The 21,866-nt window shown below is 39.4% G+C and overlaps 1 protein-coding gene across 6 annotated transcripts in view; it reads right to left on the bottom strand.

The window, feature by feature from the left end:
* Positions 1–21,568, bottom strand: part of GRM5 (glutamate metabotropic receptor 5) — a 474,279-nt gene extending 452,711 nt beyond the window's left edge. For 2 of the 6 annotated variants that reach the window (XM_070623933.1, XM_070623938.1), the window contains exons 1-2: positions 21,075–21,568; positions 4,322–5,183 (exon numbers count right to left, since the gene is read on the bottom strand). In XM_070623933.1, coding sequence (XP_070480034.1) covers positions 4,322–4,982 — 661 coding nt within the window. In that variant the 5' untranslated portion in view covers positions 4,983–5,183; positions 21,075–21,568. Of the gene's footprint in view, positions 1–4,321; positions 5,184–18,253; positions 18,443–18,909; positions 19,122–21,074 lie in introns of those variants that run through there. The other 4 variants (XM_070623932.1, XM_070623937.1, XM_070623936.1 and 1 more) reach the window with 3 other exon arrangements.
* Between the last annotated feature and the right edge of the window lie 298 nt (positions 21,569–21,866).

Genomic DNA, 21,866 nt, shown 5'->3' with positions numbered 1-21,866 from the left:
ATTGACCAAAGCAGTCACGAGACTAGTGCTGCATGAGAGTGGAAGGGAACTAACAAGTTGCAAAGCAAAGGAAATCATCAAAGCAATAGATCTGCCACACCTCTAAACAGTCAAGCACCAGTGATCCTGTGCCATAATGGGCACGCATACCAACGCTGCAAAAATATTGAGGCAGGGGCTGGCCCCTTGGCTGAGTGGTTAAGTTCGTGTGCTCCGCTGCAGGCGGCCCAGTGTTTCGTCGGTTCAAATCCTGGGCGTGGACATGGCACTGCTCATCAAACCATGCTGAGGCAGCATCCCACATGCCACATCTAGAAGGACCCACAACGAAGAATATACAACTGTGTACCGGGGGCGGTTTGGGGAGAAAAAGGAAAAAAATAAAATCTTTAAAAAAAAAATACTGAGGCAAAGGACCCCTTAAATTTTCTTAGAGCAGAGAGAGTGCCAGCTGGAATGATTGCTTTAAAAGGAGTAAAATTGTTTCTTCTGAGTCATTACATGTTTCTTTCCTACATATAGTTGAAGAACTGGTGTGGTCTGCCATTAAACAAAAATCCTTTCTTTTTTTCTTATTTCGTTTTTATACTATTAATCTCTTTGCTTAGAAGGCCTAGGCACAATTTCTGCATAATACAACAAGCCACAGTAAATACACAGTCCTGTAGTCTATGAAACCATAAATCAAGGAAATAGCAAGTATAAGAGATTAACACTGAAGCTGAAACCCAAGTCTGCTTGTGCTTTCCTCTGAAATTGTGTAACAGCATACACTTTCTCAAAGAAAGATCTCATGACAGCTGCCAAGAGGACTGAGTGACGTAGTCCTGTCATGTTTAAATATAAAATAAATGGGCAATTTGGGGAGGATAAAGCTTTTATGGAAAATAGGACAACATCTTTTCATGGACATCAACGTCTCATGTGAGAGCATTTGGAAATTTCCATACCCTTCAAAAAAGAGGAATATCAACTGAGCAAAGGAGGATAATTATAAGGACATGAGAACAAGTTTGTATACTGGGGCTGAGTGATGGAAGGCTAGAGAAAATTACCCCAACCTAGCCAGAGAAAGAGGCTGAAGTAAGAACTGGCATTGTCATTTTTCTGGAAAATCCCACAAGGGTTTTCTGAAGGGCCAGGCAACAGAAAACTAGGCATCATCCTGGGGAGCTTCCACAGTACCAAACAGAGCTGTATCTCATTACACTCCAGCACTTTTCTCATCCTGGAGGTGAGTTTGACCTCTTGAAACTTCCTACCACACCACTCTTATACTGATAAATTGTAAGATGTAACACCATATAACTTCGTTATCCACATAATTGCTTGGGATCAAAGCAGTATAAATGCTTCTTGACGAAACCACATAAAATGATAAGCCAAAGAATATTTCTCCCAATCTTTGAATCTTTATATTCAAACTTTGTCCTCTCCTGAATCCTGGTGGTATCATCCAAATATTTTACCAGTGTTAGTTGGCAAGAAAATTTACTGGCTGGTTTTTGGCAAAATAATTAAATTTGCTTGAATTTGGCAATGGAATTTTAACTGGCTTATTTTTTACCCACAAACAGGATGTTTGTTGTTGTTGTTGTTGTTGTTTTCGGTGAGGAAGATTGGCCCTCAGCTAATATCTGTTGCCAATCTTCCTCTTTTTCTTCTTCCCAACCCCAGTACATACTCATACATCCTAGTTGTAAGTCATTCTAGATCTTCTATGTGGAATGCTGCCACAGCATGGTTTGGTGAGTGGTGTGTAGGTCAATGCCCAGGATCAGAACCGGCAAACCCTGGACCACCGAAGTGGAGCACGTGAACTTACTGGCCCCTACAATTTTTTTTTTTAATTGTTACATTGCAATATGTAGTTTATGCTTGTAATACACAACTTCAAATGTTTGCATGTAAAAGTTATACATGAAAAGTAAGTCTCTTCCTTTCCACCATATCCCCTATCTACTTAGATATCCTCCCCAGAAGGCACAACTGTTATCAGTTTTGCTCTTCTCTGAGAGCAATTCTATATCAATCAAGTGGTTTATATAAACCCCATTTTACACACATACACAGAACTACACCTTGCTTTTTTCGCTTAAAATGATCTTGGAGATAATTATTATCTGACCTATAGAATGCCTCATTCATTTTAATAGCTATGTAATAAAACATTGTATCATAATTTATTTTATTAGATCACTATTGGTGTACATTTAGGTTAAAAAAACCAGTTTAAGTTAGTTAGAGCCAGTAGTCATGACGATGAGTTTCTCCTAGAACATAATCTTGGATGAGCATCTCCTACACAGTGACCAAGCCCTACTCTTCTGAATAGAGAGGAAAGTCCCTAATGAAATTCATGATTTATTTGAGGCAAACCAAAACATAACTTTATCCTTGGCATTTTACAAACTTATTTTGTACTTTATCATCTTCTCATATTTCCTCATGCCCTTTACTGGAAATCCATCCCTTCTTAATTTTCACAAATTGTCAGTATTCTTCCTGTTAAAACTCAACTGTGAAATTCCATTTCCTTCTCCAAGATTTCCACCATGGCCCCCTTCACCAGAGAGCAGGACTTGATTTTGTTCTCCCTCGATTTACTTTAGAGACATATTTGTAACTTTGCGTCATCTTGAATTAATGGTTGTATAAGTATTAATGCACGCCTCATCTCCTTTGCCACATTGCATACCCACTGAGGGTAGTGATGTATAAAACATAGGGCTGTCCTTCATAGGACTATCAGAGGGCCTTGCATATATTTGTGTGTAAGAAATATGTGTTGCTTAATTATATTCTTGGCGTGTGTTTCTAATGGATTATGTTTAATCATAATGGGACAATAAGCTAGAAGTCAGTAGCTATGAGCCCTACTCCTGGCTCTGAAATTGCTATTAGGTATACATTGGATGAATTATTTAAACTCTTAAAGATTTTGTATTTTAAAATGGAAACAAAATATCTGGATTGTCTGTATCACTGGCTTGCTAAGGGAATCAAATGAAATAGTGGTTTTATAAAAAAAATCTCAGCATTAGAAAAAAATTCAAAGGTCTCCTAATCCAGCTGCCTAGCCACTGCTCAAAATCTTTGTATATCAACATCTCTGCAAGTAAACTGTACACTGATACGTGACAATTTCCAGAGGCATAGAAATCTCAATCCAATATGGAAGCCCATTTTATATTTGTACAGCTCTGAATATTAATAAAAGTGGCCATGCAGTAAAATTCATATTATTCCACGTAATAATGACAAGTTTACTATATCTAATTGGTGATTCGTCACCAACCTCTGAAGTAGACTTACTCTAGTCATTTCATTAATTTCCCAATAACTCAACTTCACATTTTACAGGACTGGATTGTTGGGACCACAGTGACAGTATTATTGCAGAACTTTTAAATCTCAACTAATCCTCACAATGATTCAACGAGCTATAAAAAATATTTTGTACCTTCTGTGGTATTCTATAGTGCTTAGTATATGTGGTATGTTGTCCTAGAAAGAGTGTGCATAACGAGTGAGTCTCACCAATTGGGTCACTTAACCTCTGTACGTCAAACTGAAGCCATCCCAAATAGCCTTGGTCGAGAACTAACAAATGATATATACAAAAGCATTTTAAAAGCCCCATAAACCATAAAAAAGAGCTAATATTATCATTAATTGTTATAAAACCTGTCCTGATTTCCTTCCTCACTATGCTTTGAGCATAAAGAAGCAATAAATTTCAAAGCAGTCTTGAATTATTAAAACGTATATGTCCTGAGTACGTTTCACACAAGGGTAAAATTAATTCATACATATCTCCATTTCAGATTTAACTATACTCTCTATTGAGAAACAGCTGTAAGACAAAACCATTTGATAATCTTCTATCACAGCATACCTAGGCCAGACTGGCTGCCTTCAGTCACTGTGTGCATTTATGTGTACTTCTCTTTAACTATCAGAAACAATAGGTAGTTGGAGCAACCTTAAATAAATGTTAAATATGTCAGGTGTTCAATGAAGATCTAGAAAACTTGAAAATCTCCAGCATCACTATAGCAAAGTAAAAACAATGTAGTACATAATCCAAAGAAAATTTCCATTTTGCCAAACAATGGCCACATAAGCACCCATATTGGCTTAAATCTTTGTCTCTCTACACATCTTCCACCCAGTGCCTTCTTATGTTACTAGTATAACTGAGCAACTCAAAAGATCCCAAATAATTAGAAATAGTTTAACCTTCTAAAACCTGAAGTTATAACCGACAATCTTTTGAGTGCATACTATCACATACTTAATGGATGTAAAGGAAACTTACCTTCTGTGTGCACAGCTGACACATAGGTCCAGTTGTATCGCTTCACTATGTCCACCATGGCCCGTGCCTGTTGGGCATCTGAAGGCACAACCCTCATGAAGTACTTAAACAGAGTCTTGTCACTCAGATCCATGCTTGTTGCCGAGTAAGCAATCTGAGGTATGTTGAAAAGCTGGAGCAAGTTCTGGACCTGAATGGCCACAGAACTAGAGCCAGGCCCAATGACCCCTACTATGGGCTTCTTGGAGCGGAAGGAGGAGGAAGAGCCATCCACACAGCGCACCAAACCTTCTTCTTCTTCTGAAGAAATGAGGGAGTCCCTTATGAACTCAATGCTCTGCTCTAGGGCCACGGCCGAATGCCAGCAGGAATCCCTTATCTCACAGCCCAGTGTGATGTTGGGCAGAAGTGTGGGGTCTGAGTTGATTCTCTCCAGGGTGTGCAGCATGGCCTCCACTCTCTGAATGCCATACTGTTCACGAACTGCCCCACACTTCCTTTCATGAACTTTGTCCACGGTGGGCTGATGGTGGACAGAAAAGAGAGCTCCAATAATGATGTCACCTGGCATGTGAGCCACCACCCTCCTCTCACTGGACTGTGCACTCCCACGGACATCTTCTTTCAAAAGCAGGACTGACAGGATCAACAGAAGGACCATTTTAGGAAAGGAGTTCAAGCTAATAAAGATAGCATGGTGGGGAAAATTTAGGAGAGTTCTGATAGATAGGCTCAAACAATGTCTTAAGTTGAGTGGCAAACCAAGGAATTAGCCAATAATTTAGATGTGCTTTCTAAAGGACCACCATGTCCCCAGGTACCATTTAGTTGGATGCATCCATGTGATCATGATCTTCAAAATCTGGAAAAAAAAAAATAGAATGGGTATTTAACAACATAAGTGCAACTAATTTGGGAAGCTCTCATGGTCTATTGCTGGTAAAGAAAAAGAGGGCTTTGAGGATGCAGGTTATCTACCTACAAAAAAAATTCAAAAATCTTTCTGACTCTCCTTGGTGATGTTGTGATTTGCTGAAGCAGCTGATATACCTTCTTGATCCTACTTTGCTTAGAGTAATATTTTTTTCATTTGTTCATCTGGAGTACACAAAATCGAATCTTACGTGTGGCAGGCCACACTATACTGTCATACAGAGGTGAGAGAAAGTATGCTGACAGCAAAACTATGCCATGAAAAGAAAACTCTAGGGAGTATGCACCTCAAAATATTAATCATTGGTGATCTCTTGATTATGATATTTTTTGTTTTAAAAATGCTTTCTGTTTCTTTCCAAATTTTTAGCATTGAGCTTTCATTAATTACGCAATTACAAAAAGCCTAAAAAAAAAGCCTACATACTCCCCTTAAATGTAATGTAAAGCAAGTTGAATAATCTCCCCAATAAATATTATGTCTAATTTCCATATGAGACAGAACAAACATAAATGAGGCCAGGTGGGTAGCTCCAAGTTAAATGAACTGTAGGAGAGAAGGAAGAGGATTGAGAGATTACAAAGTAAAATGCCCTCCAAATACATAGGCATAGCAAAATGAGCACCAATTTTTGGAGAAAAGAATATTCAGGTTCAAATTTCAGTTCTGCTATTAAGAAGTATTAGTAAGTTGTTTAACGTCTCAGTACCAGAATTTTGACATTTGAAAAGAGGGGATAATATGTACTAGACTGCCTTATGGGAACCAACATAAGATATCAACTATGCAAATGTTTTGTATATTGAACAGGGCTGTATACATTCAAGATATGATCTTTTCTGTTATTCAATTTCCAAGGGCATTCTGTGGCTAGGTGGTGAGGACAGAAAATTCTCTGGCAACTGACTTGGTCTCCAGAGTCTTCAAAGTAATTACAGAGTCTTGTAAGAAAATTCACAGTTATCAGTCGTCTATCCCTGATTCAGGAAAAATTTCCACATTACAAAGACTCAAAAGGCTGGGAGGATGCATATTGGGAACTACCCTTCCAAGCCACTAGAGCTAGGAACATCGTCATCTGTTTCAGTTCAAACTCCTGGGAAGAAGGAAATTTTGTCCCAAGTTGCCTACAGCAAATTCTAGGATGATTTGTAAAAGGGAACTGGCAGATTAGTGATTTGGATTATTTAAAGGATTGTATAAGAGACTTATTTTGTATGTCATCATCTCTGCCAGCCAAGGATCTCAAATTGTTTTAAAGTGACTAACTCCCTAAGCACCACCTTTCAAAGACAGGTGATGCTTCTTGAGGAATTTATGCAATGACGATGCTTCTTCAAGAATACTAATGGCTTTTAAAACTCATCAGATCTGCAGAAATTCTAGTCCAGACACAAAACGAATATAAGCTGAATCACATTTCTAATCGCTCTCACCCTCATTTTCGCCATTTCCTTCTACTGTTTCCTATGGCAACAGAGCAAGGCTGCCTCTGTATAGTGCCAAACACTAAAATACAACACCTCACAAATAACTAGATCTTCCAGAATAACTAGGTGTTTGGCAATATTTAGGGGAAAGCATCAGTTTTGGTATGGAATTTGGCATTGCAGACAAGGGGAAAAGGAACAAAGACTGATACCAATTTTCTCATTGGGAAATTATCTGAATATTCCCAAGCTTTCCCTTCACTTTGCTTAGACCAAAGACCTGGGGAGCCATGCTTATTCTCATGATCATGTGAATTCTACTGCAGACAAAAAGAAAAATCTGAAGTAAAAGGAATCACAATTTCTCATTAAAGCTAGAATGTTAGTGAGCAAACTCAGTAACAAAACTGGACTCATTTTTATTATATAAGAGCACCAAAGTGATATGAGAGACTAGAAGTTACTCATCAAACTGGTAAAACTAAAATATCAACCTCATGCATTTTATTAGTTGAGTTATTTTCAGCAAGCCCTATACACTGAGACATAGTATATATATAGTACTGAAAGATTTTATTCCTATTACAGGTTAAATTTATTATTTAACTCATTCAACAAATATCTATTAACTATTGAGTGGAAAGACTGATGTAACAAAGAAATGCAATGATGTATATGGATAGTTACTATCATTACCTTTCATTGAGCACCCATCATTCACCAGGCATTTATTCATTAACTCATTTAACAAATATTTGTGGTGGCCTATGCTATGACTCTCTCCTGTGAATTAAATATTCAAGAGTGAAAAGGGTATACATGCTTCCTAAATTGATGGGGTTTGTTGATCAGTATTCTAAAAGGTGACTATAACTGGAATTTGATGAATGCAAAGAACAATAAAATGAAGAATGAAAAGAAACCCGTCATGTGAAAAGTGTGACTAGAGTATAAAAAATGGGAGGCATAGTAGTACGAAATGAAGTTGAAAAGAATAATAAAGGGCCAGACCACATAAGATCTTGTAGGTTCTTGAAAGAAATTTGGATGCTAAGTGCAACAGAAAGTCATTGAGGAGAGGAACACAAATGATTGGCACAATCCAATCTTAGAAAAGATTGTTCTAGCTGCCCATTGTGCTGATTAATGGACTACAGAAATCCGACTGGAGACACTTATAATAATCTAGGTAAGGAATGATAGTGGCTTGGCTATGATTGGTGACAGCAGATATTAAGAGAAGCAGACACAATCAGACATATTTTGCAAGTAGAATCAACTGGACTTGCTGATGGACTGGATGTCGGTAGTAACGTAGACAGGAATCTGGGTCTACTCCCAGTTTTCAAGTCTAAAAAACTAGTGTATTTTGGTACCATTAAAATAGATTGGATAGACTGGTACAATAACAGATGAGGAGCAGAGGAAAACAATGATTTGCTTTTGAATGTGTTAAATTTGAGATGCTTTTGAAGCATCCAGATACAGAAGTCAAAGAGGAAGGTGGATATGTAAGGCTGGACCTAGAGGAGCATTTTGGGTTAGAGATGTAAATTGAGGGTCACCAATATATAAAATCTTTGGAATGAATACAATCACCTAGACAGTAAGTATAAATAAAGAAAAGGTGGAGCTGAGAAGTAAGCCCAACAGAGAGGTCAGGTTGTGGAAAAGCCAGCTAAGGAGACGGAGGCAAGTGGAAAGTAAGGAGAGAAAGTAAGGACATGTGATGTCAGAGAAGCCAAAAGAGAATGTCCTAGGCACTTTATATTTACAGACATACACAAGGCTTTCATGTTGCAGAGAATAAATACATTCCATTCCCCCAGAAGATATATACTATTTGCATTTTGTGTCTGTGTGTGGGTATGTCTCTGTGGGGAAGGCATGTGTTTGTCAATAATCCTTACAACAATCCTGAGATGTAGGTATAATTTTTACTCTCTATTTTACAAATTATGTAATGTGTTTTGATAAGTTAAAAACTAGATAATCGCTTAGGAAGTGATGGAGTTAGAATGCATGTCTACGCTTAGCAACTCCATAACATACCCTTTTCTTTATTCTTTACTGCCTCACCACCCATTCCTGCAAAAGAGGTATTTCTAAAGTCCAGGGAAAATGAGAAGGGCCACCCAAACACAGTTTGAACTTCCCAGAGATATAGAATCTTACAGGAGTTTCCTTGCAAACTAGAGGGTGAAGAATATTCCAGAAAAAGATATAATTCAGTACCTAGAAGGTAGAAATGTGTATGATTATCTAGTATAAGTGTATTTATAATACCCTTGGATTCCCCACTAGATTATAGCCCACCAGATTATAAAGCAATAACTTCTTCATAATCTGCCTTGGATACATACAATGACTATATTTTATTGATATTAGCTATGAAGCTAAGATACCTGAAAACTATAAGGTTAAATAAGAAGTTATCCCACTGCTCCCCAAATATGAGAACTTAGTATAGTATAAATTCCAAATAGACCAGTAGGATATACACCAGCTCCATGAGCATCAGACATCAATTTTCTGATACTTATTAGTGATCTGTCCACTAAGTGTTTATTGAATAACTATTCCGTAGTAACCACTCTTCTAGGACTTGAAGAGTAAGTTACAAAGGAGACATACATTCACATCCTCATAGAGCCTATAATCTAAGTGGGTTTGTCAGACAATTAATGAGATAAGGAAGTAAAATATTGTATGTTACACAGTAATAAGGGTTAAAGAGAAAAATAAGGCAGAGAAGGAAGATAGAAAGCCTCAGAGATCTGGGAAATTTTTAATTATGTAGCTAAAGAAGTATAAATTGTAAAAGTGAAATTTAAGAAAATCCCAAAATAAGTAAAGGAATCAATTGTGCAAATATCTAGGGAAAGAACATTCCAGGTAAGGGTAAAGTCAAATGCAAAGTCTCTGAGGCAGATTTATGCTTAGCGTGTTAAGGAACAGCAAGGAAGCCAGTGTGACTACACTGAAGTAAAAATAGGGAGAGAGGAAGAAGTGAGGCTTAAGAGCTATTATGATAATGTAGCGTCATTTTGGACCTTAAAAGACTTTGGCTTTAACATTGTGTGAGAATGATTTTATGGAAGAGTTTTCAATACAGGAGGGACATACATTGACCAACATTTTAACAAGAACAAAGGCACAAAGGCAGAACCGAGAGAGCAAGTAGGAAACTATTGTAATAATTCACATTGGAGAAATGACAGTGGCTTGGATCAAGGAGATGGTAGTATAGGTGGTGAGAACTGTTGGATTCTGAATGTATCTTGAAGAGACAGTGAAGAGTTTGCTGTCAGATCTGACTTGGGATGTGAAGAAAAGAGAGGAATCAATGAGGACACAAAGGTTTTCAGCCTGAGTAAATAAAATGTAATGTCACACTGACTGACGTGGAGAAAACTGTGAAGGAGCAGATTTGGGTGGAGAAAACAGAAATTCAGTTTTGAAATATCAATTTTTAGACACTTAATAGAAATTCAAGATGAGATACTGAATAAGCAGTTGGATGTAAGAGGCTGAATTTCTGGAGAGAGGTATGCATGGGAGATAATAAATGTGGAAGGCATCGGCATACGGATGTTCTTTTTTGTAAACTGTGAAACTGAGTGAAATCACCCAGGAAATGGAAACAGAAGACAGTGCTGATGCTGAGCCCCAGGGAATTCCAATGTTTAAATTCCCAGAGATAAGGAGAAACCAGCAAAAGAAACTGAAAATTTTTTGGAACAGCAACTTTCTTTTGTTAAGTGTGCACATGTGTGTGCGCATGTGTGTATAGGGGGAAATGAAATGTGAAGTACTCATGTTATAATAAGCAAAAATAAAAAGCAGATACAGTTTTATTTTCACAAGAAATATTAGCAGTGTGTATGTATGCATACACAAAGCCTGGAAACATACACTCTGACAATAATAGGATGTAGTCTGGGTGGTGGGAATATGCGTAATTTTGTATTTCTTCTTTGCCATTATCTGTGTTTTCTAAATTTCTACATTTACTATCAAAATATATTTATTTGCGATTTTTTTAATGTATAGGACTGAGGGATCTGCCTTCTAGATTTCTGCCACAGCTTCCCTTTTGGCCTGTTTCCCCTCAATCTGCCCTTCCTCGGGAGTCTGCTAGTCAAGGTAAATTTGCGTCGCCTCCAGATAGACACCTCTTTGCCCCAATGGCTGTGTTCATGCTGCTTCTGATCCCTAATAGACTCTTATTTCAGTGGCCTTCATGGCAGAGTTTTTAACGGCACGGGCTTGGAGTCAAGTAGACCTGGGTTTGAATCCTGGCACTGCCATTTCTTGGCTGTGTGCCCTTGGTCACTTAGCTTCTCTGAGCCTAACTGGAATGAGAATAGTACCTACCTCAAAGAATCTTAATGAGGATTGCATGAGGCAATGCTTTTAAATAGTCCCTTCATAAAATCTTCCCATATGCCTCACCTTGAAGTGTTTGGTCTATTCTCTGAACTTACGTGGTGTTTTTATCCATACTCTTCCCAATGATATTTATTACTGAGCTAGTATAGTAGCTATTTATACACGTTTTGTCTTCTAACTTCAAATCCCTTAAAGGTTAAATCTGTGCCATACCCAGCATCTGGTATAATCCTTGTACAAAATAGATGTTCAATAAACCCTGCTGAATGAACAAATAAAGTGAATTGCCTCCACTTGGCTTTCTGGTCAACTATCTGATTAAGGGTCCAAGAAAATACCCCCTGCACCACCCCAGAAAATTGAAAACTGTATGATGAAACTCCTTCTGTTCAATGGGTCCAAGCAACAGAACACCTCAAAAAGAGAAGCAGGGACTGACAATGTGGCAGGGAGAAACTTTTAGTCTTCCCCAGGGCTTTACAACATAAAGGAAAATAGCATCATATATCTAGAGAGCCCTGTTGATGATTCAGATTAACTGGGACCCATGGAGATTAAATGATTTTTAGCAGGGCTGGGACCAGAACCCAGCAAAGCATCATCTTAAAACCCAGGTTTAATCACATTCTACAACTTGGCGTCTGCTCTTCTATAATTTTCTAAGCACATAATCTTTTATAAATAGATCTTTTTATTTAAATGGAATGCTAGTATGAAATCTATCTGTATCATAATATATTTTTATTCTTCTCTATATAATATCTTATAAATATCTTTCCATATTAGTTCATTTTGATGATGGGGACTACGATAACAATAATTAAAATACACAGAGAGCTTACCATGTGCTAGGCACTATGCTTAGTGTTTCACATGAAACATCATTTAATTGTCATAAAAACAGCTTTTGCATATTTTGCAGATGGAGGATCTGAGGCTCAGAGAGATAGAATGGTTAAGACTTCAAAGGAAATGAATAGCAGAGCCAAGATTCACACTTAGAACATCCATCTCTTTTCAACAATTGCATAGTCTTCAATTATATGAGTGCACCAAAATTTTATTAATTATCCCCTACTGTTAGATATTTAGATTGTTTACAGATTTTCCTACTATCATAAACAATGCTGCACTTTACTTACTTTTGGAAGTATTTCTACAGGACAAACGTGTGATATTGCTGACATAAATGTTTTCACATTTTACAGTCTATCAATTAGATTTTAAAAGGTGGTATTAACTTCACTCTCGGGCCTTTCTTCTTAACCTCATCTATTCTGGGTACCATACAATCTTCTTGCCAAGAGGACCTGCTCTCTCTTGCTTCACCACATGTTCATGGGTGAGGCCATTTCTCTTTAGCTATCTCACCACGAGGTTGATTCATTCGTTAAGCAAGGGTCTGGTGGGAAACAAAAGGAGGGGGAATAGTAATACAATATTACTTTATTTTCAGGGTACAGAGCCTTTTTCCATTATTAATCTCACTTCAACCTAAAACTAAATTACTGTTAAGAAAGTCTGATTATCCTCATTTCATACGTCAGAAAACAGAGTCTCTAAGAGAATAAATCATTTGCTTTAGTTTATAACTCTGAAGTGGTATGGGTTATAGGTTGGTAGCAAAAAAAAAATGGGGTTCCTGCTATATAGGTAATAGGGAGGAATTAACTAATACAATGATTTAAAAAGCTTTCAAAATGTTATAGATCTACAACTTAACAATATAGAGACATTTAATTCAATCAAAAGTGGTAAATGAGAGTTTACATAAATAGTGCAACTTATATTATATATTGGTTCAGGGTCCTATTTTCAGAAGCACTAGGCTTCTTTATTCAGTATTATATTTCTAGGTTTATAGCATAATAAAATTAATCACTACTCCATTATAGAGAATAATAGACATACTTAATATGCATAAAAGTATTTTCTCTCAGATAATCATACAGTCTCATATTGTATCCTAAATGAACAGAAAAGAGAAATATTGGTGCGTAGAATTTGCCACAAATGACAACTTATATTGTAATCAGATTCACAGCTCACTTTATCTTTAATTTTCAACAATCTTCTCAAATACTGACCATCTTTTGGCACAGATGCGTCTTATATAACTTAATCCCCACACAAGCAAATCACACAGCTCAGGACATTAACACTAAAATGATTCCTTCTGCCTGAGCAATAGCTTCATCACAAATAGGCAGGGGTGTCAATATTGCATATGCCATGGATGCCTTTGATATATTTTCCTGAAAACAAGTGCATTCCATAGATAAGACGCATTCTGAGGTCTAATGATACTGAAAGCTTTATAGTCTGAGGAAAGTGCCATTGTTGTAGCTATCTCCAGCACACATCTGTGACCTTGTAAACAAGCAAATCCAGCACCCCCTCTGCTTAGTCTAGGACCAAAAAAATGCCATATTTTAATTGAAAGCCCCTTAAACAAACAAAAAGCTGTAAAATAATATTGTACAAAAGTGAAATCTGTAATTTTATGCACTAATTAAAAGGGGCTGGCAGTAGAATAAAGCTCACTAAATCATGGTAAATCATTTAAACAACTGGTTTAGTAGTCCATGAAGACCTGAAACAGCCTTCCACAGCAAAGCAATAAAAATGATGTAATCCACTGTTAACTAGTCTCAATTTAATTATCAAGTAGGGATTCTAGGTCTCTACCCATTTTGCAGCCTTCAGCTGCTTTCGTGTTATTTATGGCATACCTCTAAAGACGGTACAGCATTATTATGCATATTATATTACCTATCATCAGATGCTTGAAAATGTGGCTCTGTATTTCTAACTCTATCTCTAGCAACTTATTAATAGCTAATATTTATTGAGCACTACTTTGTGTTAAATAATATATAAGCATTATTTAACGTAAGTTTCACAATGACCCTATGAGGTATGTATGATTACTACCTATATTAAATATCTCTAGAAATTAAGGGTTAGAGGTGAAGAATCTTGCCAGAAGTCTCATTCCTATAATAAATGGCAGAGTCAGGACATGAATCCAACTCTCTCTAGTTCCATAGCCCACATTTAACATAATCAGATGATAATGTCCCCCCTCGGATGAAATGGGCTGGTTGGTTAAACTTTATGCATTGATTGCAAAACATTCTGGAGACTCTGCTTTCCATTAAATTCTTACGTAATGCCCATCAGCTACATTCAGAAGCCATACAAACAAACAAATAAATACAGGTAACTCTGTTTCCTGGAATCACTTAGGTCAGGGTTTCTCAACCTCAGCACCGTTGTCATTTTGGACTAGACAATTCTTTGTTGTGGGGGGAGGCGGGGGGCTACTGCCCTGTGCACTGTAGAATGTTTAGTAGCATCTCTGGTCTCCAGATGCCAATAGAACACACCCTTTCTAGTTTTGATAAATACAAGTGTCCCCAGACACTGTCAAATGTCCCTTGCAGGTCAAAGTCATCCTCAATTGAAAACAGCTGATTTACATGAAACTCATCCTGGCAAGGTCTACATAATCATCAAAAAAGAACACAACTTGGAGCTAATCATCTGGATATGTCAGTCCCACAAAGCCCTTTCCTGAAACTGCCGAATAATTCTACAGGGAGTAATTTGAAATAGGCTTGCCTTATTCCTTCTTTACTTTGTAACTTGTTTCTGGCTGCATTATATTGTCTTGAAGCTTGCAACTTCATTTTGGGAAATACAGATTAAACCACGAGAGTCAAGAATGATATTGTCTTACATTAAATAAGCATAGTTCTGGGTATCCACAAATTACAAAAATTGAATGTGAGAAGAGTATTCTATGATATACTTCACCATTCCCAAGGCTATTTTTAGTATGAAATACAAAGTTCATTATCAACTTCCACAAGGTAAAGAATGATAACTTTATGTAGTAATTTAAACACTGAATTTTAAAAACCTCATTTTTATTTTTTAAAAAGTAATATAATATTATATTATTTATCTTTCTTCCTGGTTTTTAAAGGGTTCTACTATATTACTGTGTATGAAGGCAAACTGACTTTTTAAAAATATTTTTCAATTATTCCTCTGCAAAATAATATGAATGTAAATAGGCTGCATTATTACTACAGTGCTCACAAGTGCTATTATGATTATGAGCTTTTAATTTTCCTGAGAACATTTGTGCTCAAAAGTTTAAAGTCAGTGGCCTATAACCAGAGTTACTGTAAACATTAATCATTAGGGAATTATTTTTAGGTCTGACATATTTACAATACCAACAGAATGGCATCTGTATAAAGTACAATTGTTTTGCATCTAAGTCTTTAAATTTCCTGAATAGTTTGACTAAAACAAGAGAAGATATTTGAGACAGCAGTTATGTATCAACCATAGGGCTCTTGAGAAGATTTAGTTCAATAACATGGGAAACCTAGGAAACATTTGATATTCAAAGGCCTGAATGGGATTAATAGTTATAACTACCATTTCTGTGGTGTTCACTGTGGGTCTGGCTCTTTACTTATATTTGTGCAATTAATTTGTCATAATCACCCAGTGAAGCTAATAGTGTTACAAACCGTTCCCCATCTTAAAAATGAGGAAACAGAGGCAGAGCAATGTCGAGTAATTTGCCCAAGATCACACAGCTACAGCTAGTAAGCCTCAAAACTGGGATTCAAAATCAGGCAATCTTGTGAAGTGTCTGCACTTTCAACCATACCACAACTCAATGGAAACCACAATGAAACAATTCTATGATGTTTAACACCATAGATTAAAGTTATCTAATGTAATGGAAAAAGGGTAAGTTTGAGTGCCAAAGAAATCAGATGCTATATATATATATATTTAATATATATATATATATATATATATATATTTCCATTTCCTTGTTACAGGACAGTGGAAGAAAAAAACGCAACTTAGTTTTAACAACAGAAAAGTAAGGACAAATATTGCCCTGTATGACTGCTATAAGGATTAAATAAATATCCAGGGCTTGGCATGGTGCCTGATGTGCTCAATAAATGGTACTTATTAGAGCAGGGGTGAGCATGCACCAAGACTTGCTTGGTTCCCCTTCTGATCAAAGGTACATATAATTCAAACAAGATTAGAACTGGTAAAATCTAGATTTTTTTTTCTCCTCTCCATGAACTTAAAGGAAATAAAAGCAAGCCTATAGCATAACATTTTTTAACCAGGTGAGATAAAGGAATATCAAGAAGATATTATCTCATTTACAAATAGTTGAAAATTCAAAATCCAAATTTTCTTTTCTTGAGTTATACAAGTATATCATAAACCAAAAAATATTTCTTTTGATGCTCCTATCTTCTTATGTTCTCCTAAGCTCCATTCATTAACAAAAATGATGACTAAAGGATGCCTCTGCACTAGAATTAATATTTCTTTGAATATTACAAATAACACACATTTCTAGATTTGTAGAATTTTCATGCTTTGTAGTAATACACATTCAGTATATCCAAACTCCAAACAAACTGATTAGCTTCAGCATATACCAACATACATCAAAAGGTAATCTTCACTATTTTGTGAAGTTAGTTTACACTCTGTCTACTAAAATAATACAGAAAAAAGTATAAGGAGGAATAGTTGAATGTGTCTCTCTCTTCATCCCATGAGGATAGAAAGCCTGGGAGAAAACGGTGTACAAATAAGTACAATATTTTTCATGATTAACTTATCTCATATTTTCTACCTGTAATGTTGCCTACAGTTTATCAGCATATAATTTAGTTTTCCTATCTAAAATGCTCTGACAATTCCATAAAATACAATATAATAGGACTCCTATAAACTTCTCAATGCGTGTTGAAGAAAATTAGAATTAATAAAATCCTTTAGTCACAAAAGTAAGCATGTTTAATGAAATAAATTATTGTACTAGAAAGCAGAACAATGTCAATAATCAGAATAAAAATTGAAAATTGCATGTAGTTACTCAAGTATTCCCAAAGTTTGTATATTTTGTGCTGCTTGGACCTAGTACCTATAAGTCAGTTTTTCAGTTTTCACCTTGGTGTTTATTGTCATGTCCGTAATGTACACTGCGAAGTGACAGTAAAGTCCTGTATCTACCTATGAAAGTAAAGTGAAGAACTGGCTAAGTACTTGGATTATTCAAATACATCCCCCTTCCCCCAAAGAACCTCAATATGCCCTTTAATAAATGAACATTAGAGAGTTTGGTTTCTCTTTGACCATAGCCCACAGCCCAAATGTTGCCATGTGATAGCAGAGATCTACGGGGTGCAATGAAAATACCTACATTACGTATTTTGTCAAGCAGAGTGTAAATGACTAGGGAAAGCTTTTCTTTTAAGAAAAGCAGTTAGGTAGAAAGTATTCTAACCACATTCTTCTCCTAAGACATCTTGGAGGACCTGTCCAGAGTGCTGAAAAGGTTTCCGCTGGAGAAGGCTGGAGACTTTGTGGGTTGTGCATTGACCTGATGAGTTCAGGAAGCAGTATTTTCAAGTCCCAAACCAAAAGCCCTTTTAAATAGAAATAGGCATCCATAAAATACAGAAATAGTCACTGATTCTTAAATGTGTAATTGCATGGATATAAGAGAGAAATTAAAGGAGAAAACGCCCTGTGCTCGATGAGGGAAATGAGGAGCACAAAGCACACCTAACAAAAGGTAGCATACCTGAACACTCCAAAACTCAAAAGAATGCCTAGAATGTCATATAACTAAGGACACCACAGAAAACATCAGCTTAGTCCCACTGGAGGAAGGGGCTGCACATAGGACAAGGCAACGCTCCTTTGGCTGCCTCGAATGGCCAGCAGCTAGCATTAAGGAGACAGAGTAGCTACAGCTCAATCTCAAGGGACTCAGAACAATAAAACATCATGCAGGGAATGAAGAAGAAGGTGGAAGGGAGATGCTGCCTTCCCACTGGCTTGTGTCAATTTCTTTGTGGGAAGTAAAGTACTGGAGAGTCTGTCTGCCTGGCTACTTAAGCTTACAGTTCAGCTGAGGCAGCACCAAGATTGTGCCTAAACAAGTACAAGTGCTTGTTAACCTCTCCTCGATTTCCTTTTCCCATAGCACCTGCTTCCGAGGGAAATGGGGGCAGTCAGAAATCCCAGCACCAGTTCCAAGAGCCCTCCAGGTAGACTCTTCACTTCCCTCTGCGAAGTCCCAAGTGCAGATTAGGATCTGTTTACCTGCTAGCTGGTGGGCCTGCCTCGAGCTCTTTCCCAAAGTCGCTGTAGCCTGGGCTCCCTCCTCCGCAAGCCGCTCATGCTGCCTTTCCGGGGTAAGGAGCAGGCTTTGTGTCCGAAGAGAAAGATACATCCACGGGAGAGGAAAGAGAGGGAGGGCACAGACTGGGGTTCGTAAAGAAGCACGCTAGCCTGAGTGAGAGAGCGGCGCTTTCAGCACCACCCGCTGTCCCCCCTCCTCTCGCAGCAAGCGCCACCGTCGCGGCGGCTAACCAATCTATTGGGAAGCAATTCTCCTTCCTTTCCCTTTCCACCTTTGCTTCTCCCAATTCCGAGCCCTCGGGTGGTTTGGAGGAGCACAGTCTGCATTCTAAACACGCGCACCTGGCCTTAGAGAGCGGGACCTCGGATCCGAAGGCATGCAGAATCCTTTTCTCAACCCTCCTTTACCCCATTGCTCTTGCCTTTTCTCCCAACAGGTTTAACTAAGGCGGTCCGCAAATGGAGCAGACTTCAACCTCGAGGTTCTGGCCACCCCAGCTCCATCGCCTCCCCCTCCCCCAAACCAAACTGTTAACTACCCAGCAAGCAAGCTGAAAGCTCCTACATCCTTCCCGGGCCTGGGGACACTTGGGCACGCAGATACTTAGCAAGCTTACCCCCCTGTTGGCCGCACAGCGGGCAGTGAGACGCGGTCTAGCTAGCCCCCCATAAAGTTGGGCCGTGCAGAACAGCGGGGCAGAGCCAGCCTCTCCAGTCCTGGGCTCCCCCCCAAGATGATCTTAAGCTCATCTCCTTCACTCAGTGCACGGAGAACAGCAGAGCTGAGGGCGGCTGTGCAGCAATCTCCCTGCTACTGAGAAAGGGGAGAAGGGGGGAAGGGGAGAGCGGAGGAGGGAGGGATGGTAGTTTGTATTTATAGAGAACAGAGTTCTCAGAGCAACTTTTTGGTGCCACCAAGTGGCACAGTGAGTTCCTTTAGGAACACAGACTTCAGTTCGAATCTGGATGGGTAAACCAGTTCCGCAAACAGATGCTCACACATGGGGGGAAATAAGGGGCACCCCTAGGACTTGAGTTTTACCATGTGAACCATCTTATCTCAGCACCTAGGATGCAGATTTCTAAATTCTAAGAATGAATTTACATTGAGGGGGAAGGGGTACCTGTGCCGTCTTTGGACAAGTGGCAGACATGTCAAGGACACTGGGTAGATGCCAGTTGCCTCCTATGAGTCTAGGAACCCTCATTTCAGGAGGAATATCTATTCCCTTCTCCCTCCTAATCCTTCTGCTCAGATTACAGTCTTCTGAGATCTTCACTCTAAAACCTTCCTGCCATCCTGAGTGCCCAATATTTAAAGTGGGATGCCACTCATTTTCCTTGTGTTAGAGTCAATCCAGATTATTTCCCAAATCCTCAAATTCAAAGAACTTCATAGCTTGCCACCAAACCTCCTTCTTTAATTGCTACCATAAAAAAGCATGTGACTTTAAGCTCTCTGGATCTGAACCTCTCCAAACAGCACTCAGAATTCCAGCTTCTCTTGGCTGTAGGCTAGGTGTCTGATTGTCCTGCTCACCCATTCCCATAGACCTTTCAGCATGCATTACACCAAGAGCACAGCCAGGAGCTTACAAATGCCCTTGATACTTTGAGGAAGAGTGCCCTGAAGCTTGCTTTATCTGGATTTTCTGCGTGTTCTTCCTTCCTTGTGTGCAGATCCTTGAACCCATACAATAATATACAGACACTACTGCATGGGAACTTAGTGTCTCAAAACACAGAAAAACCTCTATATTTTACAGATGGTGAAATTGAGTACATAAAGGTTGAGGGACTTGTTCAAGGTCACACGTTTCCCTAGAGACCAGCCCAGGGACTACCCAGGGTGGGACTGAATGAACACAGTGATGCCAAATTTGACTTCCAGTCTCCTGCTCCTTCCAGCACCCCACACAGCCCATTCAGTCATATTCATCTCCCTTCTCTTCCCTCTCTCTCCCCATACCCCTCTCTCTGACCTTATCCTTTGCCAAAGTTCAATAAAGGAACATAGAGTAAGGACGTCTTCCTAGCCCCACGGAGAGTATATGAACTTGAGCTTATAGCCAGAGTTGCAAGTGAACTCCCTTAAAAATGGCCCCCTGTTCTAGAAAACCTCTCCCTCTCGGTAGTGTAGTCATGGAAGTGTCATTTTAGAAATGGAACACTGGCATTTACACCCAATCAGGTCCCTCTTTTGCTGCCTCTTTTCAGGGTACCAGGACCAGCAAATGCTCTTATTAGCCTCTCAGACATCTAATGGCCTCAAAGATAGAGAAGCCCCCCTCCTTTGCTATATGCACCCCTTTGTGCACATGTATCGGTATGCAAGAAAGAGAAAGAGAAAGAAAGAGAGGTGTCCAAACGCCTCCTTTGGCTCAGATCTCTATTTTTTCTCCTCTGATTTTTTTTAGTTCGTTTTCTATGGAAACAAGCCCACTTAAATCCCTCACTTATGCAAATAAAAGCAAAATGATCTTCATAAACCTCTCATTGGAGCGACGCCGCGGTCGCCTGGGCTCCTGACTAGAAATTCATGTCTGATTCACACAGCACACGTCCTTGCAGGGTGACTTTTCTAAACTTGCAGGACCTCGTAGCGTCTCCGGCTCCACCAGTACTCCACCTGCCCACCACCTGCCCTCCTGGGTCCCTTTCGCCCAAGCTCCCGCCCCTTGCCTGACTGCTCTCCATCCCTGTGCTGGGGGAGGGGCTCCGGCGGTATCCTACATCCGTGGTGACTCTAGAGCTAAAAGAAAGAAAAACGCGCTGTGCTTACCAGGTGTGCGCCCTGATCCTGACGCCCCCAGCCAGCCGCTGGTCGCGGGCTTCCAGCGCTCGCGTGGCGGTCTCGGCTGCAGCTGGAGCGCTAGTGGCGGCGATGGAGGCAGCGGTGGCGGTAGGCAGAGCGGCTCCGGGGGCCGCGGCGTTGGCGCTCGCTGTCTCGCGCCAGCGCCGGGAGCACGTGCCGCGCTCGGGCAGACGCAGCTGGAAGCGCAGCGCAGGGCCGACTCCTACACCTGCAGCGCGCGGCGGGGGGCCGAGGAATGACCAGGGCACCGACGCGGGGGGTGACAAGGGTCTTGAAGCCTCAGAGTCTCAGGGTTCAGGCGAGGGTAGCCTCGGGCTCCCTCTGCAGCTCCTCAGCTTCCCTCCGGGAGCCGCGGAAGGAGAAGAGCTGAGTTGGGAGGCGTGGGTGGTGTGTCACTCAGAGAGAAGCTGAAGGAGCAGGTAGATAATAAGCTTCTCTCTAACGATGGCACTTAAACCCCTGACAGTGACTGAGAGAAGGGGCGCCACTGCTGGAGGGTAGAGAGAACCAGAAAGTCAGGGAACCCCAAGATGATTCAGAAGTGTGAGTGATTAGAAAGAACGGTCTCTTTAATGGCATTACTTATTAATAATGCCATTTTGCATTTGTCTGCACTTCTTACAAACGATTCTTTCTCCATCCATTACAATTTCTTCCTCCGTGGCAGTGAAATATCTTTTACTTCTTCAAATGACTTTCCTCCCCTTCCCCCAATAGCCCCATAGTTGACTAAGATTGTAAAACATGCTTAGGTTATCG

This window comes from Equus przewalskii, chromosome 6 (assembly GCF_037783145.1).
Source record: "Equus przewalskii isolate Varuska chromosome 6, EquPr2, whole genome shotgun sequence".
Taxonomy (NCBI): Eukaryota; Metazoa; Chordata; class Mammalia; order Perissodactyla; family Equidae; genus Equus; species Equus przewalskii.
This window is presented reverse-complemented; position numbering and strand designations above follow the sequence as displayed.